Raw genomic sequence first — 21,594 nt, 5'->3', positions numbered from 1 at the left:
CTCAGTAATTTTCTAAAACAGCTGAGCATTGCAGTTTTTAGCAAACATTACTCAAATAGGAGCAAATTATACACCCTGACTCTGATGAAGACACAGTAGTGTCGAAACGTTAGTCTGTTTGCACAATTAAAGGCTGCAAAATTAATCAGCGTGCTCCAGTCCCTTCTGTTTTTTAGGAGCAAATTGTACATTTTGTTGGGGACTATTTTCCTCTCCGGATTAATAAACACCAGCAAGAATTTACAGGACAAGGAAAGTGAATACAGGATTGACTCAAAAGAAACTAGTGCCCATGTTCATGATGATGAAAGGACAGTACAGTACAATGATGTAGCTCATTGATGCGTTTTCAATAGTTTTTTGACAACTATGGAGGTCTGGGGCAAAGAGAAATAAGCTACATCAGGCTTAAAGATAACACTTGTTAATAGGATCAATTCATTGTTGGTTTTGGTCTGATCATGAGATTTGTTGACATTAAGAAAAATAAAGAATATTTCCCTGACTTATCCTTTAAGACTTTGATATCAGTTCCATCTTATTTTTAATTTGTTTCAAGGTACAAGACCAGTATCTTGTACCATGGTGCTGCAGTAACCTTTAACCTGCTCCAAAAAACACAAAAATGACCATTTATGCGTGTTCACAAGTGTAATCCGTGTCCTTTTTTGTTCTGTGTGTTCATCAGAAAATCCTTCCTCCACTTTGGCAGTTGCCCACTGCTCAACAAGGAGGTCTGTTTGCTCCACAAAGGCTGCTATTCACTCCACTATATTCATCATCACCACTGGTGTATTCATAATTCGTAATCCGCCCCTCTGACAATAGTCAATTCAGCCAGTCAGATAACCGGTCTGTGGTTGTCTGAAGGAGTAGTCTGCATTGACTGGGCATGAAAGGGATTCAACACTGGCTTCTGTTCATGATTGTTACCTGACTGCATTGTAGACAGTACTGCTTCTAAGATACAGATATTACAGGTTTCTTTGCTTTTTCACCCAAATTAACCAGCTAACCTAGAATGAACCAGCCATTAGTCTGCTCGGCAGAAAGAAAGAGTGGGAAATGAAGGAGGCAGATTTAGTGAGACTTAGTGCGGAGACAAAAGAGTGATGTAAAGGAGAGAAAGAGGACAGGATGGGGAAAAGTGATACTTCAACTATTCTGCTGTGTGAGCACTGTGGCTCTTTTCTTCTTGCATGGTCTTGCCTTGTCCTTCTCTTGGCTCTCAGCCTCAGGCGGCTCCAGTGTCACATGTAATCATTGTTATTTTGAAGCCAAGGACGAGTCCCTATAATCCTCCCCGCGCCTGTTAATGAGGAAACCAGAGTTCTGACATCCACCGGCATTGACATCTTCATCCCATTTGTCACAAAGGTGGAACAGACACCTCCCATCTCCCTGCCTTGGAAAGACAATCTTAATCTCAGCTATGACACATACAGGTTCTCTTATCACCACACACGTCTCTCTAGTCATTATTTTGTCTAGGCATGGCAATGTTGGTCGGATGGTCCATTACTTCGTTCCAAACTGAAATAATGTAGCAACTATTACATGCATTGCTATGAAATTTTGCAAAAACATTCATGGTTCAGATGATTTCTACTGACTTTGGTGATCTCCTGAGTTTTCCTCAGGTGGAGGTTTTACATTTGTGGGTTTCAGTAAAATATCTTGACAACTACTGGATGCTTTGCCACAAAATTTTGTACAGCCACTCATGTTCCCCTCAAAATGAACTGTAATACCTTTGGTGATCCCTAGACTTTTCCTGTATCACCATCAGCAGATCAAAATATTTGAGTTAATTACAAAATACCTGCAAAACGTATCACATTCCCATCAGCCTCAGCTGTACCCTGGGTTTAGTGCTAATTAGCACACGTTAGCATGCCAACACACTAATACAGCATAAGATGGAGAACATGGTAAACATTGCACCTACTTAACATTAACATGTTAGCGTTGTCATTGTGAGAATGTTAGCATGCTGACATTAGCATTTAGCTTAAAGTCCCACTGCGCCTTGCAGAGCTGCGAGCATGTCTGTAGACTGTCTCACTTTCTTTTGCTGATCCAAAATAAAAATACATTTAAGTTTCCTTTTGAGGACTGTATTGAATCTGAGTCTTGTATGATAAAGTGATTTATTGATGGCTGGAGAAGGAAGATGATGAGGAGCAAACTTGATTGCAGGCTGATTGCAATACAGCTACAGGAAACCAGTTCTGATCACTGACTAGCACTCGTCTTTGAAAGAAAACTTGCAGCAGGTTTGTCTTAAGTCCTTTCAATGTCAGTGTTTGAAGTGATGAGTGATGGTTTTTGCAGCAGTTGATATGTTACCGCTAATTCCTGAAATTAAGCTTTTGCAAACACACAAAAAAAAAATGCTGTGTTAGTATTTGGCCACTAGAGCATCTGCGCTCTGTTAACCAAAGTTTATTTGTATCAGAATCAAGCAGTCACCCTCTTTTTTTCCCCTTCTGCCTAGCTTGAAGGCATTATCCATAGGAGCTCCATGTTCACAGTGATCACAAATAACTCTCGAGACAGCCTGAGTGAGAGGCTAAGCAGGAGAGCTGAGAGAGAAAAATAAATAAAAAGAAAGCAAGGAGGGACTGAGGGATTCTGTCCAGGGGGGACTGAGAGAGAGGATTTGGATGAGATAGAGAGGCAAAGATGGTAGTAGCAAAAAGATATAAAGAGGAGAGAGAGAGAGAGAAAGACTGAGAGATGGCTATGGTGTGGAAGAGAGGAACAGTCTGAGGTGAAAGAGAGCGATGAGAGACAGAAGGAGTGCTCTGCTTCAATGGGAAGAAGGGCTTTCATATCATCTAAAACACATCTGTGTGTGCAGCTGTCAGTGGGAAAAAAAAAGATGCAGTGTGCAACTGGGGGTGTTGGTGTTTGTCGATTTGGTGCCTAAATGTATGCAGACTGTGCATAGTACCTTGAATTGGGAGGGTGCAGTGAGGTGGCTGTTGCGAGAAGCAATAAAGCAAGTCAGTGTTTGGAAGTTGGAGATAGAGGGAGGGAAAGGAAGAGGGAGACAGAGAAAGGGACAGATAAGAGAAGGTAGGATTATGGTTTGCATTTTTCCCTCAAAAAATGTGGGCTGCGGTTGCATTATCTTCACAGGTGGAACCGTCTTATTTGGTATTTATTTAAGACATTTCAGCTGCATGATTTGATGACTCAGTATGCATGTCATTGGTGGACCCCTCCATATACAGGACATACATATGTAGTGATGCTCTGTGATTCTGTCTGCATGTTTTACTGTGTGCCTGTGTGTGTTTGTGTAGACAGGCGGAGAGTTGGGAACAGGTTTGAAAGGGCACTGTCTATCAGTAATGTTGCCTCATGGTCCAGTGTGGCTGGGTGTGGACTGTACAGGATGGCGACATACTGTACAATTGGGGACAGAGATTACTCTTATTAAGAAAATTATTGGGTGCTTGAACTCGATCAGGCTCTAATCTAGTCCCACTTACTGATGTAATCGGTCTAATAGGGTCATTTGCTTCATTCACACACACATACACACTCACTCTCTCTCCGTAGACGTGACAATGGATGTTTTCTGCCTGTTTTATTTGCTATCCTCCCTTCATGTCTGTTGGGAGTTCTGTCAGTCTTCCTGCCATCACTATTATTGTGTTTGTGTCTGTCTCTCTGTTAGTCTGTGTAGATAAGAGTCGTACTTTAAAATGACTCGACACAAAGCCTTTCTTGGCTGCGAAAAATGGTCAAATCCTGTTGTAGTCTCCAGCCTCCGAGGAAATACACACTGTTGCCAGGCACACTTAGTGAGGGTATCTTTTTCTAGAGGTGCATTTGAAAATGTAACTCTTCAGCTTCACAGCAGTGCAGTAAACCAGTGCTGTAGGTCCTCAAAGAGTCAGAAAGGTGGCATTTTGTCTCCCCAAATGGTGCCAAATGCTGTATGCAAGCATCAAGATGCCACTGTTAACAGCTGATCCAGGACAGGCAGCAAAAGTATTCCAGTATTTTGTTTGTTTTTACCTGATGTGAACCCAAGTTGAAATCAAAATCAATTCCACATTCATGCACTGTGAATTCATTTTTGTTTCACTTCAATGCTGTGAATTCAATGACCACGTAAGGCTTTCATTAGGTAAAATGATCACCTGATCACACCTGTAATTTTAGACCATTTATGGTGATTCAGCAAACATGTTGTCGTCTCATGATTGGATGTTTGGTCAAACAAACTTTGTTCCCAGTCATAATTCAGAATGAGATAATATTGATTTCCTCCTATCAAATAATAATAACATTACACAACGTCCTGTGCACATACCATTAACACTATTAGTAATGTCATATGTTGCATAAGGTTAAGTTGCTTTTCTTTGAACAGTTCTCTGCTCCAAAAGTGATGTTTCACATCTACTGACGCAACAACAGCATCTTGTTTGAAATAAGGCAGATGAAATGTACAGTGTAGTTTGCCTTATTTAGTAGCTCTCATGCAAAACACTGAGGCAGTAACTGCTAATCACCAAGGTGGTTGTCAGAGAAAACAAGCACCTTTTGAGGTTATCACTTTAACTTACACATTATTTCTTCTGTTAAGTTCCATACTGCATAGCCTACTTTACCATGAATTTCTCCATATACTACCTTCAGGAAAGTGATGTGAACTTGAAATTAGATTTGTCTTTTTATCTTTCATTTTATAAAGTTGTAAATGTGTGGTCTGCAAAGATCCAAGGCTACGTTTTAGGTCCTGCTAGTCTTTGGTATATGATGCTGTAAGGTTGCACGGTTGCATTATTCTTTAATTATACTGTTTCTTGTCATCAAGTTCTTCTATATTTCTGTTCCCCCCCTCCACACCCATCACTGCATTATCCATATAATGTAGTTTAGGGGGGCCTGTGGAGTTTTCTTATAAACAAATATAAGTTATGTTTACATTAAGTGTTAATGACCAAAATGCATGTGTGTATACTTGGAGTTTAACATGCGTAATGAATGCATTTTCTTCCTTATAAAGCATTTGCATAGCTGATTTTTTCACTTGCCGTCTTCTTCTTCCCTGCCTTTGCTGATGCATTGCTGCATTTCTTGGTGCATTATTGCTGCTTGTAGATCATTGGAATAGTGTAAAACCATTGGCAGGACTGTGTAAAACAGCTCCATGGTGCTACTACAGGTCAGAAACTCCACAGGGTACCGTTTAGGAAAAGCAGAAATGCTTAAAGTACCATCCACTTTGTTCCTTTCAAGGAAGATTCAAATGAACTCATATTCTGATGCAAAAGACACTTTTATCTCATATTGTGTTCAGGTTTTTGACTTAAGTTGACAGCAAGGGAAAAATACAGTATGTTTTTTTGTTATAAATCACCCTAGTCAGTCTATGACTAGATGAGGGTGTATTTTCAGTAATATTATATATGATATATCTTCCAAATAGAAATATACCAGTTTACACAGTCAACCATATGATTGACTTTAGTGACATTCACAAGTATAATGCGTATTCTTTAAACTCAACCCAAACTTTTGTTTCAACTGCTTAAAGATTCAGCCCAAAACTTAAAATAACCTTCACCTGATGAAATAAAAGTGCTCCAGTCAAGCATAAAGACCAGCCAATTATCAAACAGGCTCACACAGCCAGCGAGGACCGTAAATGCATCATCAAGTCTTTCTTAAAGTGTCTGTGACCTTCATTTTAGTGTTTCGCCTGAGTTTCATAACTGACTTACACCCTATTAATCTGGTACTTTATATCTCAGGCTCACACACACGCACACAGACAAATACCTGCGTGGACACACACATTAACACACATAAACACCCCACAGAAATGCTTCAGAGAGCGACTCAGATCACAGAAAGACACCCTGCTTGTTACGCCTGCCTGGCTGCTGTCTGATAAGCGTTAGCCCTGGAACGGCCGTCTCTCTGTGAGGGCCGTGAGTAATACAGGCTTTATCTGTATCACTGCTAGCCTTGGGCCAACCTGCTCAACAGCGACCTGGTTTCTGTTACAGGGCCAAAGGGTGCTTTCAAGCTCAGAAATTCTCTTATTTTGCCAATATAAACAACATTTGTGATTATTTTTCTATTTAGTTGTCTGTATATTATATATAAAGATTTTCTGGGCTGTAATGTAAAAAAACGTACATAGAACTGGGTAGACTTTAAAACTTTAGAAGAACTTTAAACCTCTAACTCTACTTTAAATCAAACTTTCAAACAGTAAAATGTGTTGACAGTTCAAAATCCAACATACAGTGCATGTGCAAAATATCTGTGGCACTCACTATTTTCATGAAGAAGACTAATGGGCTAAAACTGGGTAGCCATCAATGCAAATTGATTATCCTTGTTAAATCAATCACAGGGGGGGAGCAAGAGATAATGAGAAGCAAATGAGTTTAAAAACGATAATAAGTAATGGGCTCAAAATCAAGATGATGCTCAGAATATGTTGTGTATTCTGTAAACTGCATGTAGTTTATATGAGAAAACCTCAATATAGAGAATTCTCAAGTATTGAGTATTTTTAATAAAATAATGTAAAAATGTTTGTGCAGTATGAAACAGACTCTTACACAAACATATACACACACCTGTCAAACTGCTCTGATCAGAGCAGTCGAGCCTTGATGGATTGTGTATGAAACACTATTCAATTTCAACCAAGTAACAAACACACAAATGCGTGCAAACCATTCGAGCACACACTCACTATTGGGGCTCATAAATTAAAGTGTTGGTAGAGAAACCAATCTGGTTGCTGTTCCAGGATTGTGGATGTGTGCTGTGTGTGTTGCCCTCAGTGATGAATACAGGACTCATTAGAATTGCTGTCATGCCGCAGCACTGCCTGCAGCATTTCATCTAAAGCACAGTGGTGCGGCCAGTCAGATTTCAGGAGTACCACTCAAGATTAAAAAGTCAAAAATACCTCACTCTGTTTCCTGTTCGGCCTGCTGCGATGTTTGAAAATGTTCTTCAAAAGGGAAAAGCGGCGTGGAACCAGATAAAGTTGTCACAACCTCTTTGTAAGTACTGAGAAGAGAGAGATCCTTTTAATAGTACTGCTACCTTCAAGTCAAATTCTCCTTGTAGGTACCAGTGTGTTTTGATGTATCATGACAGAAAATATCATCCTCAGCCAAATATGTTAAGTTGAATTTTAAAGGTAGACAAGTCCTCAGATTTTACTGGGTAAAGCTTTTTATTTAGTTGGCATCCTTTCAGTGTCTCTAATGTCTTTAACTTCTTTTTACTTTATCGTGCATTCTGGAGAAGAAAAGGGGAACAAAAAGAGCAACAAGATAATAATTAAAATATAATAACAAGGATAAAAATCATGAAATGATCTACATAACGTTGTAAAACTGCATAACTACAACAAAGAGGTAATACAACACTAATAAATAAAAACAGAGTAAAATAGGATGCTAAAATACTGTCATTAAATGTTAATGTGACAAGTGAGCAACAAATAAATGTAGTTGGACATTGAACTAATTTTACAGAATGGATAAGAATGATGGATAACCATGACCTGGATGAGAATCTTTTCAGACACTTCTGTGGAAAGATTTAAAGCTGCATTCAAATTTTTTGGCCACTTTCGGGCAGCGGAACAAGCTGTAAACATGGCGTCGACATATTATCACATAATAAAGTTGTTTTGGTTTTGGAGTCCTGTTTCTGTCCACCGATTTGCTTGAACTTGGTTTAGTGGCTAAATGCTCTGTTTTTACCATCTAGTTGCTAACTTTGTATGTCTGCTGTTTGGTGCTGGGCAGGTAGTGTACAATGGGTTTATTTGAGCTTTTTAGGTAAAAAATAGCTGCCTGCTGTGTCTGTAAACAAGACAGAGAGCTAATTTTACAGGCCGGAAAACCAAAACATTAATCCAAAGTAGACTAAAAGACTCTGTAGAGCTGAGGGGAGTGAAGTGAAAAATGGATTTAAAATAGTGACTTTGTTTGTGCAACAGCACACTACACTAACACTGCATGTTAGTGTGGTGCCCATGTCCATACATACTGTAAACATGGAAAACAAATACATATACAGTATATCCTCTGGAACAGACCATCAAGTTTGTGGCACGCCTCACTCTGTCGCTCTCTGTCATCACTCTCTTCCAGGAAGTAGAAGAACATGCTGAGCAGCAGCACAATGATGTTTTTATGTGACAGGTGTTTATTGGATCCCCAGAACACACAGATACTGTGTGATTTACCGCATCATGTGTGTCATGGTTAAATTTACAGCCTGCCATGCCCTTGATCTTTCTGTGTGTGTGTGCGCATGGCATGCATTCTGTTTTGTAATGTAAGTAATACTACCTAAACCAGATCATATACACAGCAACTTTATATGTAAAATGATACGTAACTCTCATATTTCATATTTGCTCCCTTTTGCTTCCACTCTTAGATATCTACCATATCCTTCTGCTTTCAAATACATATAAATAAACAATATTCTATATAAATGATTAATGTTGTGATACTAAACGTGCTTGTGTGTGATTTCTGAAAAGTGTTCCACTCTCTGGCTCCTCTAACGACCAACGCCTCGGTGATCACAGGGCTGTTGTGGGACAGGCGTTCTCTCCAGGCTGCTGTCATTATTATTCAGGACCCGGGAAACATTTTTCACAAACTGTTCTCTGACAGCTGAGCAGGGTCTGGGGTTAAAGAATGGCTTAGTCCTGTTTAAACTACTGGCACTGCTGCCTTTCTGAAGAACAAATCTGTGAGAATATGAGACTCCAGTGGGTCAGTGACAGATGAATGAGGTGTCAAATTGAAGATAAAGTTCATTTGAGCCTGGAGACAAAAGTGTGATTTTTTTTTTTTTTTTTTTTTTTCCATGACGTAACCATAGAAGAATTGTACTGTGCATTATTTTCCTTCAGACTGCTGCATTAAGGGCAGCTGTGTTATAATGTGACATTACTGTGTGGCTACAGTAAAGCTATTTTTGGTGTGCTGTTGACTTCAGAAATAGAGAGATGGTAATTCTACACAGGAGCTGAATTCATGGTTGTATATGCAGCACAGTCAAAATATTTAACTGTCGTCTAGTGAACCTTGAAGAGTGTTCTTTAAAGGACGTCCATGAGATATCACAGTACAGAGAAGTGACTGCACCGCATGTTTTGAATTGATTGAGCTGAGTGTGTGTGTATGTGTGTGTGAATGTGACAATTCTGAGAGTGTGGACAATGTGTGGCCTCTGGTCTTGGCAGGGCAGGATTAGCTCTGTCAGTCTCATGTTGTGAGGTTAAGGGGCGTGACATTTAAATCTGTCCCGTCGAGAAGGACGATTTTGTGTCTGTGTGTTGGGGCAGCAGGGGCAGCGGGGGTAAGAGATTTGGAGGAGGAGTTTTGCTGAAAATGTTAGAAATGTCATTGCTTCTTACACTGTTTCACTTTGAAAAGGTGACTCTCTCTCTCTCTCTCTTTTTCTCCCGCTCTCTCCTCTTCTCGCCCTCTCAGATAAGTTGTTTGGAAAGCGGCTGCTGCAGGCTGGGAGACACATCATGTCTCATAAGTCTTGGATGAAAACGGTGCCCACAGAGAACTGTGATGTGCTCATGACATTTGCAGGTCAAGTACTCAAACACAGACACGCACACACACTCACACACGTTTGCACTTCTATACTTGTGAGGACTCTCGTTGACAGATAGTAATGCATTCCTTAACCCTAACCTTAACCATTGTAACTACATGCTTAGAGTTTTGATCAACAATTAATCTGCAGATCATTTTTTAATGAATTGTTTTGTCCATAAAATGTCAATAAATAGTCCAAGGTGATATATTCCAATTGCTTGTTTTGTCCACCTAACTGTGCAAAACCTAAATATATCCAGTATCCTATTATATGCAAAGAAAATCAGCATGTCCTCACTTTTGAGCAGCTGGAACCAGAAAATGTTTGGTATTTTTGCTTGAAAAGTGACTCAGACGATTATCAAAATAGTTGAAACTTAATTTTCTGACTATTCGACTAATATTTTTAGCTCTGCTAAAGCCTGAAACCAATTTTTAACCTTCAAACAGCCTTTGAAGAAGTGAGGACCAGACAGAATTTTTTTTTTTTCAAAATTTCTTTTCAAAAATATCTTCACTGTCAGGTTCTTTATCTAATATTAGTCCTCACAAATATAGATGTACAAGAGCACATACACCTTTGTATTATGCTGTTTAACACAAATTTGCCATATGAAACATAATTTTAGTTTGATGCTCTGTAAATTCATAATTCCATTTCAACTTTTCAACATTTACCTTCAAATTTTCTATGATGGCAAGAAAGAAAGCAATACTCTTTTTGTTCCTTTTAATTTCCTCCAGTTAAATTATTTTTGGATGATTCTGTATCTTTTAAAGAGCAACCCACCACTAAGCAGCAGTTTTCAGCTATTATGTGAACCTGTGGTTGTAAACTGTTGATAATGAAGATGGGGATTATGACTGTGATGTTAATAATACAACTTCTTAAACTTTCTTAGTCATAGCGTGAAGGTCAGAGAAACATTGTTTATGACCAGCGGAGGAGAAAAGTCATTCTCAAGTGTTTGTTAGTACAACGCTTAACCTCCAGCTGTTCAGGAGTAAATGGCATAAGACTGTGGGGGTACTCAACAGTTCCTGTTTACAGTGATGCATGAGTATGGTTGAAAATGTATTTTGTTTTCCATTTCCTGCCACAGACACTACAGATGACCACACGTTGCTATGGCTGCTGAATCACATCCGGCTGGGAATCCCAGAACTCATCATCCAAATCCGACATCATAAGCACACACGTGTCTACGCATTCTTCGTCACCGCCACATATGAAAAGTAAGAGCGCTGCACTAAATAAATGTCAAGCGTGTATTTACTCATTCATTTTTATGTACTTTGTCTTATTGACAGAAGGGCTGCAACTAATACTTTTTTCATTGATTCATTTGTCAAATATTTTTTGATTGATCAACAAATTGTTTTGTCCATAAAAGGCTGGACAATAGTGAAAATGTTTACAGTCTCCCAGAACACAATGTAATAATATTCTAAATGTGTTGTTTTGTCTAACCAACCATTCAAAACCCAAAGATATTCAGTACAATACAGGAAAAAGCAGAAGATTCTCTCATTGGAGGAGCTGGAACAAGTAAACGTTTTTTTTTTAGTTAAACTAATGATTAATCCATCAAAATTGATAGACTTATTGATTAATTATTAAAGTTAAATTAGTATGACAATAATACAGTAATACAATAAAAAGTTACTAAGTATGAAAAAGAAGAAAAAAGTTAGTTACAATACCTTGAGTTTTATAAAGATCGATTTCATGTTCTTAAAGGAGTAGTTTGACATTTTTGGAAATATGTATTTATACATATTTAGCATACAGACATATCGATCTTCTCTTGGCAAGAAAGCGAATAAGCACATTTCTCAAAATGTTAAACTATTCCTTAAAATTGATTAAAATATTCTCAGATTTATATAAAAATAGTTAATTTCAACACTGTTGTATTAAATTGTACACTGAGCAATATTCAACCCTCCTGAACATCAGATCCGAAAGCAACTTGCTGTGTATTTTCTGTTTTGTTGTCATGACCTCTTAAAGGTAGTGTTGTTACTGCTTTATCTGTATGTGTGTGAATTTGTCACCCTGTTATAGTGGAAGGAGCACAGGCAAGAAGCAGAGCAAGAATAAACTGCCTAATGAATTATACAGTATATGTTACTTCTCCTGGTAGTTTGAGGTTGAGATATATTTAAATGCTACTACTGAAGTTGGGATTTTAAAGACAAAAATATCTCTGCCGTTCTTTGCAGGTGTAAAATAGTGCCTTCGTTTATCATAGTATTATATTTAGCTGCAGTTAGTGAAGTTGCCATGGTGCCTGGTGTATCTGCACCGCTCTTCTGCTTGTGGCCTCTGTGCTGCAGGTTATTTAAAGTTTTGCTGAAGGTTAGAGTCAGGCTAAACAGTATGGATTGTATTAACTCTGATTACATTGCCCAGACTCAGTTCAGCGTTGTCTTGTTTTTGAATAAATCCCCAGGGGAACTGTGGATGAGCCCAGGGTCATTTTAATCTCGGCGCTGACTTTGGTGTATAAATACTGAGAAATACAATCCAAGTGATGTAATAAATAATAATGCATTTATTTTTGTACCACACTTTTCATTCATAGTGAAACTCAAAGTGCTACAGTATTAATAACATAGAACACACAACATAAAGAAAATAGTAATAGAAGTTAAGAGGAAAAAGCCTCCCTGAAAAGAGAGGTTTTTAGGCCTTTTTTTTTTTTTTTTTTTTTAAGAGTCTAGGGTCTGTGGTGCCTTAAGATGGCTAGGAAGGCTGTTCCACAAAGTGCCGTGCAGCAGAGCAGAAGGCTTGATCCCCCATGGTGTATTTGTATGTGAGTAGCAGGACTTCGTAGTCAATCCTGAAGGAGTCAGGGAGCCATTGCAATGAAAACAGAATTGGTGTTACATGTTCGTGTTTTTGCACTCTCATCACAATCCCAGCAGTGCTGTTCTGAATGTACAGGAGCTCCTGGATGCTCCTGCCAGGGATCCCTGTGAAGAGTGCATTGCAGTAGTCCAGTCTTGAGGAGATAAAGGCATGGACAAGTTTCTCTGCGTCTGACAGAGTTAGAGAGGGGTGTAGTTTAAAGATGTTTTTGAGATGGTAGAAAGAGGTTTTGCATAGATGTCTTATATGGTCATCAAAAGTCAGCTGAGGGTCAAACCTAACACCCAGATTAGTGACTAAGGAGGAAAGGGGGATGTCCTGGCCGTCAAAGGTGAGATAAGCTATGGGGGATGACTGAATCTGTTGTGGAGTGCCAATAAGAAGAGCTTCAGTTTTGCCGCCGTTTAACTGGAGGAAATTTGTGCTCATCCAGGCCTTAATCTCCTTAAGACATGTGCTGAGGTGTTATGTAGCTGCAGAAGGGCTTTTGGCAGTTTTGATGTACAACTGGATATCATCAGCATAGCAATGAAAAGACATCCCATGTCTGCTGATGATACGTCCAAGGGGGAAAATCTAAAGGGTAAACAGGATGGGGCTCAGAACCGATCCTTGTGGAACACCACAGGTGACAGGTAGCAATCTAGACCTGCATCCTCCCAGTGAGACATACTCAGCATTTAAGTGCAGAGTCTGACAGTCCAATGGTGGTGTGGAGGCAGTCTAGGGATAGTATGATCCACAGTGTCAAATGCAGCACTCAGGTCAAGGAGAATCAGGATAGAAGGGGACCCTGCATCAGCTGCTATCAGCAGGTCATTCACAACCCTGAGCAGAGCTGTTTCAGTGCTGTGTGCTGAATGATAACCTGACTGAAATTTTTCAAATAGGTTGTTGTGTTTAAGGTGGTCCTGAAGTTCAGAAGCAACCACCTTCTCCAACACCTTGGACAGATTGGAGAGGTTAGAGATAGGTCTGTAGCTGGCAAGATCTTCTGGGTCCAGGGTGGGCTTCTTGAGGAGGGGGTGGATGATGGCAGAGCTAGGGGAATGGGGTCCAGGGAACAAGTACAGGGTTTCATCTTCCTGAGGATTTCCTCAATGTGGCTCGGCCTGACGCCAGTAAAATGGAGTAGGGACAGTGAGCTCCCAGAGAGAGTGTCAATGACAGGAGGAGGCAGAGAGGAAGAGCTGGACATTAGAGAGCGGATGTTGTTGACCTTGGCCCTGAAAGTCAATGAAGCTCTTACTCTTCTGTAGTCTCAACTAGGGAAAATGATTTTAGCTCCAGGAGGTGATTTATGGTAGAAAAAAGAGAAGCACCTTGGTAGCCTAATGGTTACTGCACATGCCACATAACTGCAACATCCCTGGTTTGATTCCAGCCAGGGACCTTTGTTGCATGTCATATCCATCTCTCTCCCCTTGTTTCCTGTCCACCACTGCACTGCGGTGGTGGACAGGAAACTGCGCCCCCCCCCATTAAAAAAAAAAAAAAAAAAAAAAAAAAAAAAAAAAAAGGTCAAAGAAACAAACAAAAAACAGGTAAAGACGTATGCCACTGAACCACAACGTCCGCGGTTTGATGCCGGCAGTGGACCTTTGTTACATATCACCCCTATCTCTCTCTCTCTCCCTTTTGTTTCCTGTCAACTTTCTCTACTGTCGGTATAATAAAGGCACAAAAATGCCCTAAAAAATATATTTAAAAGTAAAGATGCTTAGGGTTGCCAGGATTGTTATTCATTACGTTGGAGTAGAACTGTGACCAAGCATCTTTAAGGGACTTTGAGTAAGTCCTTTGATGTTCACGGAAGGCCAGTTTACAAACAGTGAGCGCAGAGCTTCTGAAGTGTTGTTCCAGGACACGTCCAGCTGTTCTTATTTTTCACAAGTCATGAGTGAACCAGGGAGCAGTGCGTGAAAAATTGACCTCACGTGTCTTGACAGGGGCATGAAGATCAAAGACACTGCTCAGAGATGTATTGTAGAGTTCCACTAGTTCATCCACTGATGCAGAAGCAGGGCAGGTGATGTGCAAAAAGCATTTGACAGTTAGGTTTAGTAGGGGATGACAGGAATGTCAAATCCATTGAGGTCGGACACAGATCAGACCAGATCATAGATCTGTAGGTTATTGATGGGGGCGGAGTCAGTGATGACCAGGTCAAGCGTGTGCCCTCTGGTGTGAGTAGAAACATAAACATGCTGCTTCAGGCCGAGACACTCAATCAGACTCAGGAACTCCACTGCAAAATGACAGGAGGGGTTGTCAACATGTATATTCATATCACCAACAATGACAGTGTTGGTTGACATGGCACAGAGTGAGGTGAGGAGGTCATCTAGCTCAGGGAGGAAAGATAAGTTTGGTTTGGGGGGGGCGGTAGATGATAAGCACCGTCATGGAGTATGGAGGTTTACATTTTAGAGCAAGGTATTCAATAGAAGAAAGATCAGGCATTGGAAGGGGATACAGTTTCAGTTCAGCCTGGTGTATGACTGCTAAACCACCACCACGGCCAGAGTTGTGGGCTTTTTCCATGTAACTATAGCCAGGAAGACAGGCCTCATTAGGCACAAAGTAGTCCCCTGGTTTATGCCAGGTTTCAGTTAGGCACATGAAATCAAGCCCCTTGTCCAAGATGTGATTGTGTACGAAGAGGGATTTAATGGTGAGAGATTGTGTATTAAATAGTTCCATGGTTGCAGGAGACAGAGCTGAAGATGGAAGTCTCTGCAAATTCTGCAGGACACTATGATCCACTTTATATTTTGCATCTCACCTGGTATAGGGTAGTCTCATAATGTTTCCAATACTGACACCCAAGTTTGTTTTGCTTCTGTATTCCACATTGAAACCACGGTGCAAGCCTCTATGGATGTAACAAGATCTGTTTCTTAAAGTCCCAAATTCTTGGCAGCGGGGTTAAAAACCCCTTGTCGGGTGTAATTAGGAAGCCGCGTAAACTCTGTAGCTGTGTGGGGGTGTAGGACATCATAATTAAAGCACTTGTGTCATTTGGGCAGAGAGACAGTGTTGCTAACAGCCACAGTCACAGAGTGTAGATAATTACAGCAAACATGAGGGGAGCTCCAACTAAAGAGAAACCCCAGTCACTAGAGTCTGTCAGTGACAGTGCAGCTCTGGGTGCTGAGAGAGAGTGCAGGGGAGCCAGAACAGACTTTGTGGCACACCTGAACTGGCAGGCTGGAGGAAGAGTCAGCTGCTGTCCTCCAGAGAAAACAGATCCCAGTAAAGAAGGTAGGAAGCACTTTATGTTGAATAAGCCAAAATCCGTGAATCCCAGTAAAGAAGATAGGCAGTACTCTACTTAAGTTAATCTAAAGTCCACCAGTTCGATAGAACATATTCCAACTCAGGGAGTGATTGAAACACACAGACATAAAAACATAAAAAGCTCAAGCAAAATGCAGGAAGGCCACGTTAATCACACGAGCAGTGAAGTTCACTTTCAATTGTCTGTTTAGCAAAGAGTAGCCAGTATGTGCCAGGATTCCCTCGTAATGCAGAGTAGCCTCTCTCTCACAGCAGCACAAGCACCAAAAAAATACTCCATACTGCATTTCACCTCTTGACAAATGTTGAGTCCTCTCTGCTGACTGTGCATTAAACAACGGGCCTCTTGAAAAATCCTGAGAGTCCAAACCTTTTACACATAAATGGAATGGGAATAGACAGATGGCCAGGAGGAAAGAAGAAAGAGATGTGAGTGATAGAGAGACGGAGAGATAATAGAAGGAGAAAAGAAAGAGGGAGGCAGAAAGACAAAGATAAGGAAATGGAAGGAGTGAAGCAGGGTAATGTGGTGGGAGGATGCAGAGAGAGCTTTCTGAAAGTGTGCCAGTGGGTTTTAGATAAAATGCTCAAGGAAAATGATTGCTGTGTGACACGAAGCGCACTCTCCTCTCTCTACACGCACTCACCTGCTGTTAGATAGGTTGACCTACATTTTATGTGATAGAAAAGATAACCCAGAAAGTATTCCGTCCTCTCAAATTCACCTTGAATTTCCTTTATGTACTAAACCAGGGAGAATTTTTCTCTGTCTTTCTGTTGTGTAGCTAAGTAAGCAGGTGTGTTATTTACTAAATGTAGCCTTGTTTTATATCATCCTATCAACTGAAATGACATTGTTCTTTTTCGTATGTGTTTAGTTTTAAAGAGAATAGTAGTCCATGTAGAAATTCTGAGAGTATGAGATGCACCAGCTGTTTGTAAGTTCAAACTTAGCTTAGTTATAACATAAGTGGAAATCTAAGTGGAAATTTATAGTACTCATCACTAAATTACAACCAATTACACCACACAAACTAGCTGGTTTTTAAGTAGAATTTAGTTGTTACTAAATATTTACACCATTTGACTGCCAGGTGGAACTGTAGCAAAAGTTAGATGAATCAACAAATTGAACTAATGTTAGCTTGCCAATATTAGACCCGTCCAGATCGAAGACTAAAAGAGGTAAATAAGCAATATGGTTGACATTTAAAACTTAAAATTTCACAGGGAAAAAACTTAAAGCCAGTAACTTTAGACTAAATGACCAAATAACAACGGTTAGCTTAGCATTTTTGGATATTTCCCTCTAACTGTAAATTGCATGAATACTACTAATTCTAAACACACATATTTTTCCAGGTATGCAGATAAAAATAAAACAAAATCATACCTACAGTACCAGTCAGACTGGCAGTTAAATTTATTTTGTCTTTTGGCCCCTAAAATTGTTATCTTTGGAAGTTATGTCACACTCACTTCCTGTTTACATTTACGTTGGTTGTCTCTCATCAGACAGTGCTACAGATGTTTCCTAGCAACCAATTTACACATTACTAAGTTTTTACTAGCTAAGACCTTTTTTAAGTTTTAATGCTGCAACCTGATTAAATAAATTCCTAGTTTGAAACTGGCTAGTATTAATTAAGAACTTTATGCACAAACTTGGTGGTAGATTTACACACAGCTGGTGCAACCCGATCCAGGACAGTTTGTGTTCAGTGTTGTTCTGTGTGTTATTATCAGTTAGGCTCCATTTATTGCTTTGAAAACAACTTTAACAGAAAGCACAATTTTAACAATTAACATACTCAGTGTGACACCAGTGTCCTCCTCCTCTTACCTGACCTGCCGTCCATTACTCATTCCTCAACTCTGACCAGGCACTTTACAACATTCCACCCTGTTCTGCTGAGTTTCTATATTACGTCCAATAGATATTTGCTAAATTAGCATAAACCTTGCGTGCAGTGCTGGTACTCTCCCTCAGCAGTATTCTGCTCTCTTACAAGGTTAGCTTTGTCCACACATTGCCTTTGACTGTGTCTCCAAAAGAAGACTCCTTGAATTTTTGGAGAGCGTAAAAGGCGATAGAGTTTTTGATTAAATAAGAGAGGGGGAATCTCATTAAGATTCCTGGCAGCAGTGAACCTTTTGAAGGGCCTTGCAGTTATTGGCTTAGATTACCAAACAGTTGGTTTAAATAGATATAGCCTTGTTTTTTTCTCTGACAAGGACCTTTATTGTGATGGTGCTGCGCAGTAAGCAGTATTCAGCAGTGATACAGAAGCTTACACCTCACATTTCTGCTGTAATCCATCATGGCGTTGATTGTACTTCACTGTACTGCTCCTCCATGTGCCTGGAGCTGCATGATGGATGGATTTTAGAGGCCCACCTGGGTTGTTCCCCTGTATGTATGTATGTGTGTGTGTGTGTGTGTGTGTGTGTGTGTGTGTGTATGTGTGTGTGTGTGTGTGTATGCTATATATACATGTACATGTGAAAGAGAGAGGTGAGCTTTCAGCCAGTAGGGAACAGAGGGCGTGGTGCTGCATTATTACTGCGATTTCAGCACAAAGCCGCTGGGAAGGACAGAAGGAGAGGAGAAAAGGATGATGGGATAAAGGAGGAGGGGGGAGAGAAAACAAGAGGAGAGGACTCTGAGAGATAAAAGGATGAAGAGTGAATGGGGAGGGAAGAGAGAGGGGAGGGGAGAGGACTGGCTGAAGAAAGGAGAAGGAGGAGGAGGAGGAGGAGGGAGGAAGAGAGGAGACGTGGAGGAGGGGGTTGATGGGAAATGAGATGATGAGGCAGAGTGATGAGGTTAAGGTATTAGAGGAGAGTTGAGATGACTTTAACACTACAAAGGACAATACATCTCTGCTCATTTTGTTGGTTGCTGTTGGTTTTCTTATTCCTGTGAAAAACTGACCAAATACAATGAAACATTTCTTACACAGCTAAATAGAGTAAATAGCAAATAGAGCCCATCACAATTCCCTAGAGCACAAGGTAACATATTCAAACTTCAGTTTCTGTCCAATAAACAGTGCAAAACCAAAAGAAATTCAATTTATGATAATAAAAAAAACAGAGAAAAGCAGCAAATCCTCCTACTTTAGAGGCTAGAACCAGCAAATATTTGACATTTTTGCTTGATAAAGTAAACAATCAATCAATTTTCTGTCGAATGACTAATTGTTTAATTGTTTTACAACATCAACATAACACACAACACAACAACTCTCAGTTTCAAGAACAATGAGCAATGTTTTTAAAGACTGTCCATTTTGCCGCAATGCTCAACAACCATACAAAGAAAAACAGTAGACCAGTGTGCATTGCATCTATAAGGCATGGTCTGATTAACAGGAATGCTTAATTGGAAAAACAACACTCTGCTACTGTGCTGTTATTACTGTGCTCTCCAGCATCACAGACTGAAGTCAAATAGAGGGTAGATTTTGTGTTCATGGTGTATATGTTTGTCCTGCAGTTTGTTGCGAGGTGCAGAAGAGATGGGACTGAGGAAAGCGGTGAAGCCCGAGTTTGGAGGAGGAACACGGAGCTTCTCCTGTGAGGAGGACTACATCTACGAGAACATTGAGAGTGAGCTGTGCTTCTTTACCTCACAGGTCAGTTTTGGTACACACACATACACCCATATGCAAACATGTAAACATGCTACAAATGCATTACAGGAATTTACACTCACCTTTTCTTTACTGCAGGAGAGGCAGAGCATCATTAAATACTGGCTGGACAATCTACGTGCCAAACATGGGGAGGTGCTTCATAATATCAACTTCCTGGAGGGCCAGCCAATCAGTAAGCTGCAACTTTTATCAGTACACTGTTGCTAGATGCTTAGGTTTTTGTCTTAATTGCACAGCTTCCTTGGCAGGCTTTAGAAATAATCTGGTCTGGTCTTAAATCATGAGAAGCCGAATGTGATAAATCTGATATTTTACTGCACTCAGTAGATTTATTTTAAATCTGCTCTTCTTCTATCTATGTTTCTCTCTTTGATCAAATTAATTTTACAGTAACTTACACTAATTACTCTCTCTGCAGTCCCAGAGTTGAGTGCAAGAGGTGTGATCCAGCAGGTGTTTCCTCTCCATGAGCAGAGGATCCTGAGTCAGCTGATGAAGTCTTGGGTCCAGGCTGTTTGTGAGAAACAACCCTTAGGTCAGTAGAAGATAACACTCACACAGTGAAACTCTAACATTCATATAATAGAACAATGAAGTACTTATGACACAGTTTGAATCACATACTTAACATCTTTTTTTAAACTTTTTTTTTTACCTTCAATGTTTTGTGATGTCTGTCTCAAAATATATTTTTCTTAATATTGTTTTTATGGTGTTTACAGATGATATCTGTGACTACTTTGGCGTGAAGATTGCCATGTATTTTGCCTGGCTGGGTTTCTACACCACTTCAATGTTATATCCTGCTGTGATTGGTTTTGTGTTGTGGATGCTCACCGAGTCAGATCAGGTGAGGAGAGAAGCTGCCATAGCCTAAAACAACTTCAACCAGAAGTGATCTACTGTAGGCAAAACAAACAACTTAAACATTCGAGAGATTTTAATGACTAATGTTAAAAAAGTGTATCAAATCTATAACATACAATTTCCCCTCCACATTGACACAATATCACATTAGATTCTGCATCAGTAGTTCCAACTTCATTTTTTTATCTGTATGTTTTGAAACTTTGAATTGCTTGTAGAATTTAACATGAGGTTAATAAAGGCCCACTTGCAGGCCGGTGCTTTTTAAGGGGTCGTAAATCAATAAATTATGAAATTCGTCATTAATATACACTACAGTTTAAAGTATCTGCATGTATGTGTTTCAGACAAGCCGTGATATCTGCTGCGTGGTGTTTGCACTGTTCAATGTGGTGTGGGCCACTCTGTTTCTGGAACGGTGGAAGAGGAGGGGGGCTGAGCTAGCGTACAAGTGGGGAACACTGGACACGCCTGCTGAATCCCTGGAGGAACCACGTCCTCAGTTCCGGGTGAGAAACACTAAAGCTCTGACTCCTTCATCTTCCTCTTCTCTCCTCTTTCAGGTCCTTTCATGCTTTTCTTTCTTGGCAGGGAGTCAAGCGCTGCAGTCCTATAACAGGATGTGAGGAGTTCTACTATCCTCCATGGCGGAGACGTGTGTTCAGGTGGCTGGTCAGCCTGCCCATCTGTATCCTCTGTCTCTGTTTTGTCTTCCTGGTCATGCTCATCTGCTTCGAGCTGCAGGTCAGTCAGCTGTCAGCATCTGTTTTTATGTCACCTGCTTGTATGAATAGAGTAGAAATAGATGGTGAAAATCTTCGAAAAAGGACAGATGCAATGATACAGAAACTTCTTTGATGGCTGTGTATAGAACCATAGACTAGACAGACTGTGAGTGGAACTTATGAATAAAGCAGAATAATAAAGAAAAAAGGAAAGACATCTTCCTAAAAATGTTTGTCCAAGGACACAACTGTTGATGTTGTTTCTTGGAGATGACAAATAAAAAATCTGCGATTGTGTCTCTACAGGAGTTTGTGATGGGGATCAAGGAAATGCCTCGGCTAGCTCGCTTCATCCCCAAAATCATGCTAGCTATCACTGTGACTGCATGTGACGAGGTGTACAGGAAAATTGCCTGCTGGCTCAATGACATGGGTAAGAGTGTAGTTCCCCAGACTGATCCAAATCTACATTTACATTTAGAGCAAGACATCATATACTGCAAACATTCACACTGGTGAATGAAATAAATATT

At 40.1% G+C, this 21,594-nt stretch overlaps 1 protein-coding gene across 5 annotated transcripts in view; it reads left to right on the top strand.

The window, feature by feature from the left end:
• ano8b (anoctamin 8b) overlaps positions 1-21,594 on the top strand; it is a 42,448-nt gene that overhangs the window by 9,546 nt on the left and 11,308 nt on the right. For all 5 annotated transcript variants that reach the window (XR_006096893.1, XM_042416082.1, XM_042416084.1 and 2 more), the window contains exons 2-10: positions 9,516-9,626; positions 10,739-10,871; positions 19,310-19,448; positions 19,545-19,641; positions 19,888-20,004; positions 20,192-20,319; positions 20,684-20,845; positions 20,928-21,080; positions 21,368-21,494. Coding sequence is in view for 4 of the 5 variants with exons in the window: in XM_042416082.1 (XP_042272016.1) it covers positions 9,516-9,626; positions 10,739-10,871; positions 19,310-19,448; positions 19,545-19,641; positions 19,888-20,004; positions 20,192-20,319; positions 20,684-20,845; positions 20,928-21,080; positions 21,368-21,494 (1,167 nt within the window). In the remaining variant the exon portion in view is untranslated. The remainder of the gene's footprint in view (positions 1-9,515; positions 9,627-10,738; positions 10,872-19,309; positions 19,449-19,544; positions 19,642-19,887; positions 20,005-20,191; positions 20,320-20,683; positions 20,846-20,927; positions 21,081-21,367; positions 21,495-21,594) is intronic.

The sequence above is a fragment of the Thunnus maccoyii genome, chromosome 7, assembly GCF_910596095.1.
Source record: "Thunnus maccoyii chromosome 7, fThuMac1.1, whole genome shotgun sequence".
NCBI classification, from domain to species: Eukaryota; Metazoa; Chordata; class Actinopteri; order Scombriformes; family Scombridae; genus Thunnus; species Thunnus maccoyii.
Note: the sequence above shows the minus strand (reverse complement) of the source record. Positions and strands in the feature narration are given on the sequence as shown.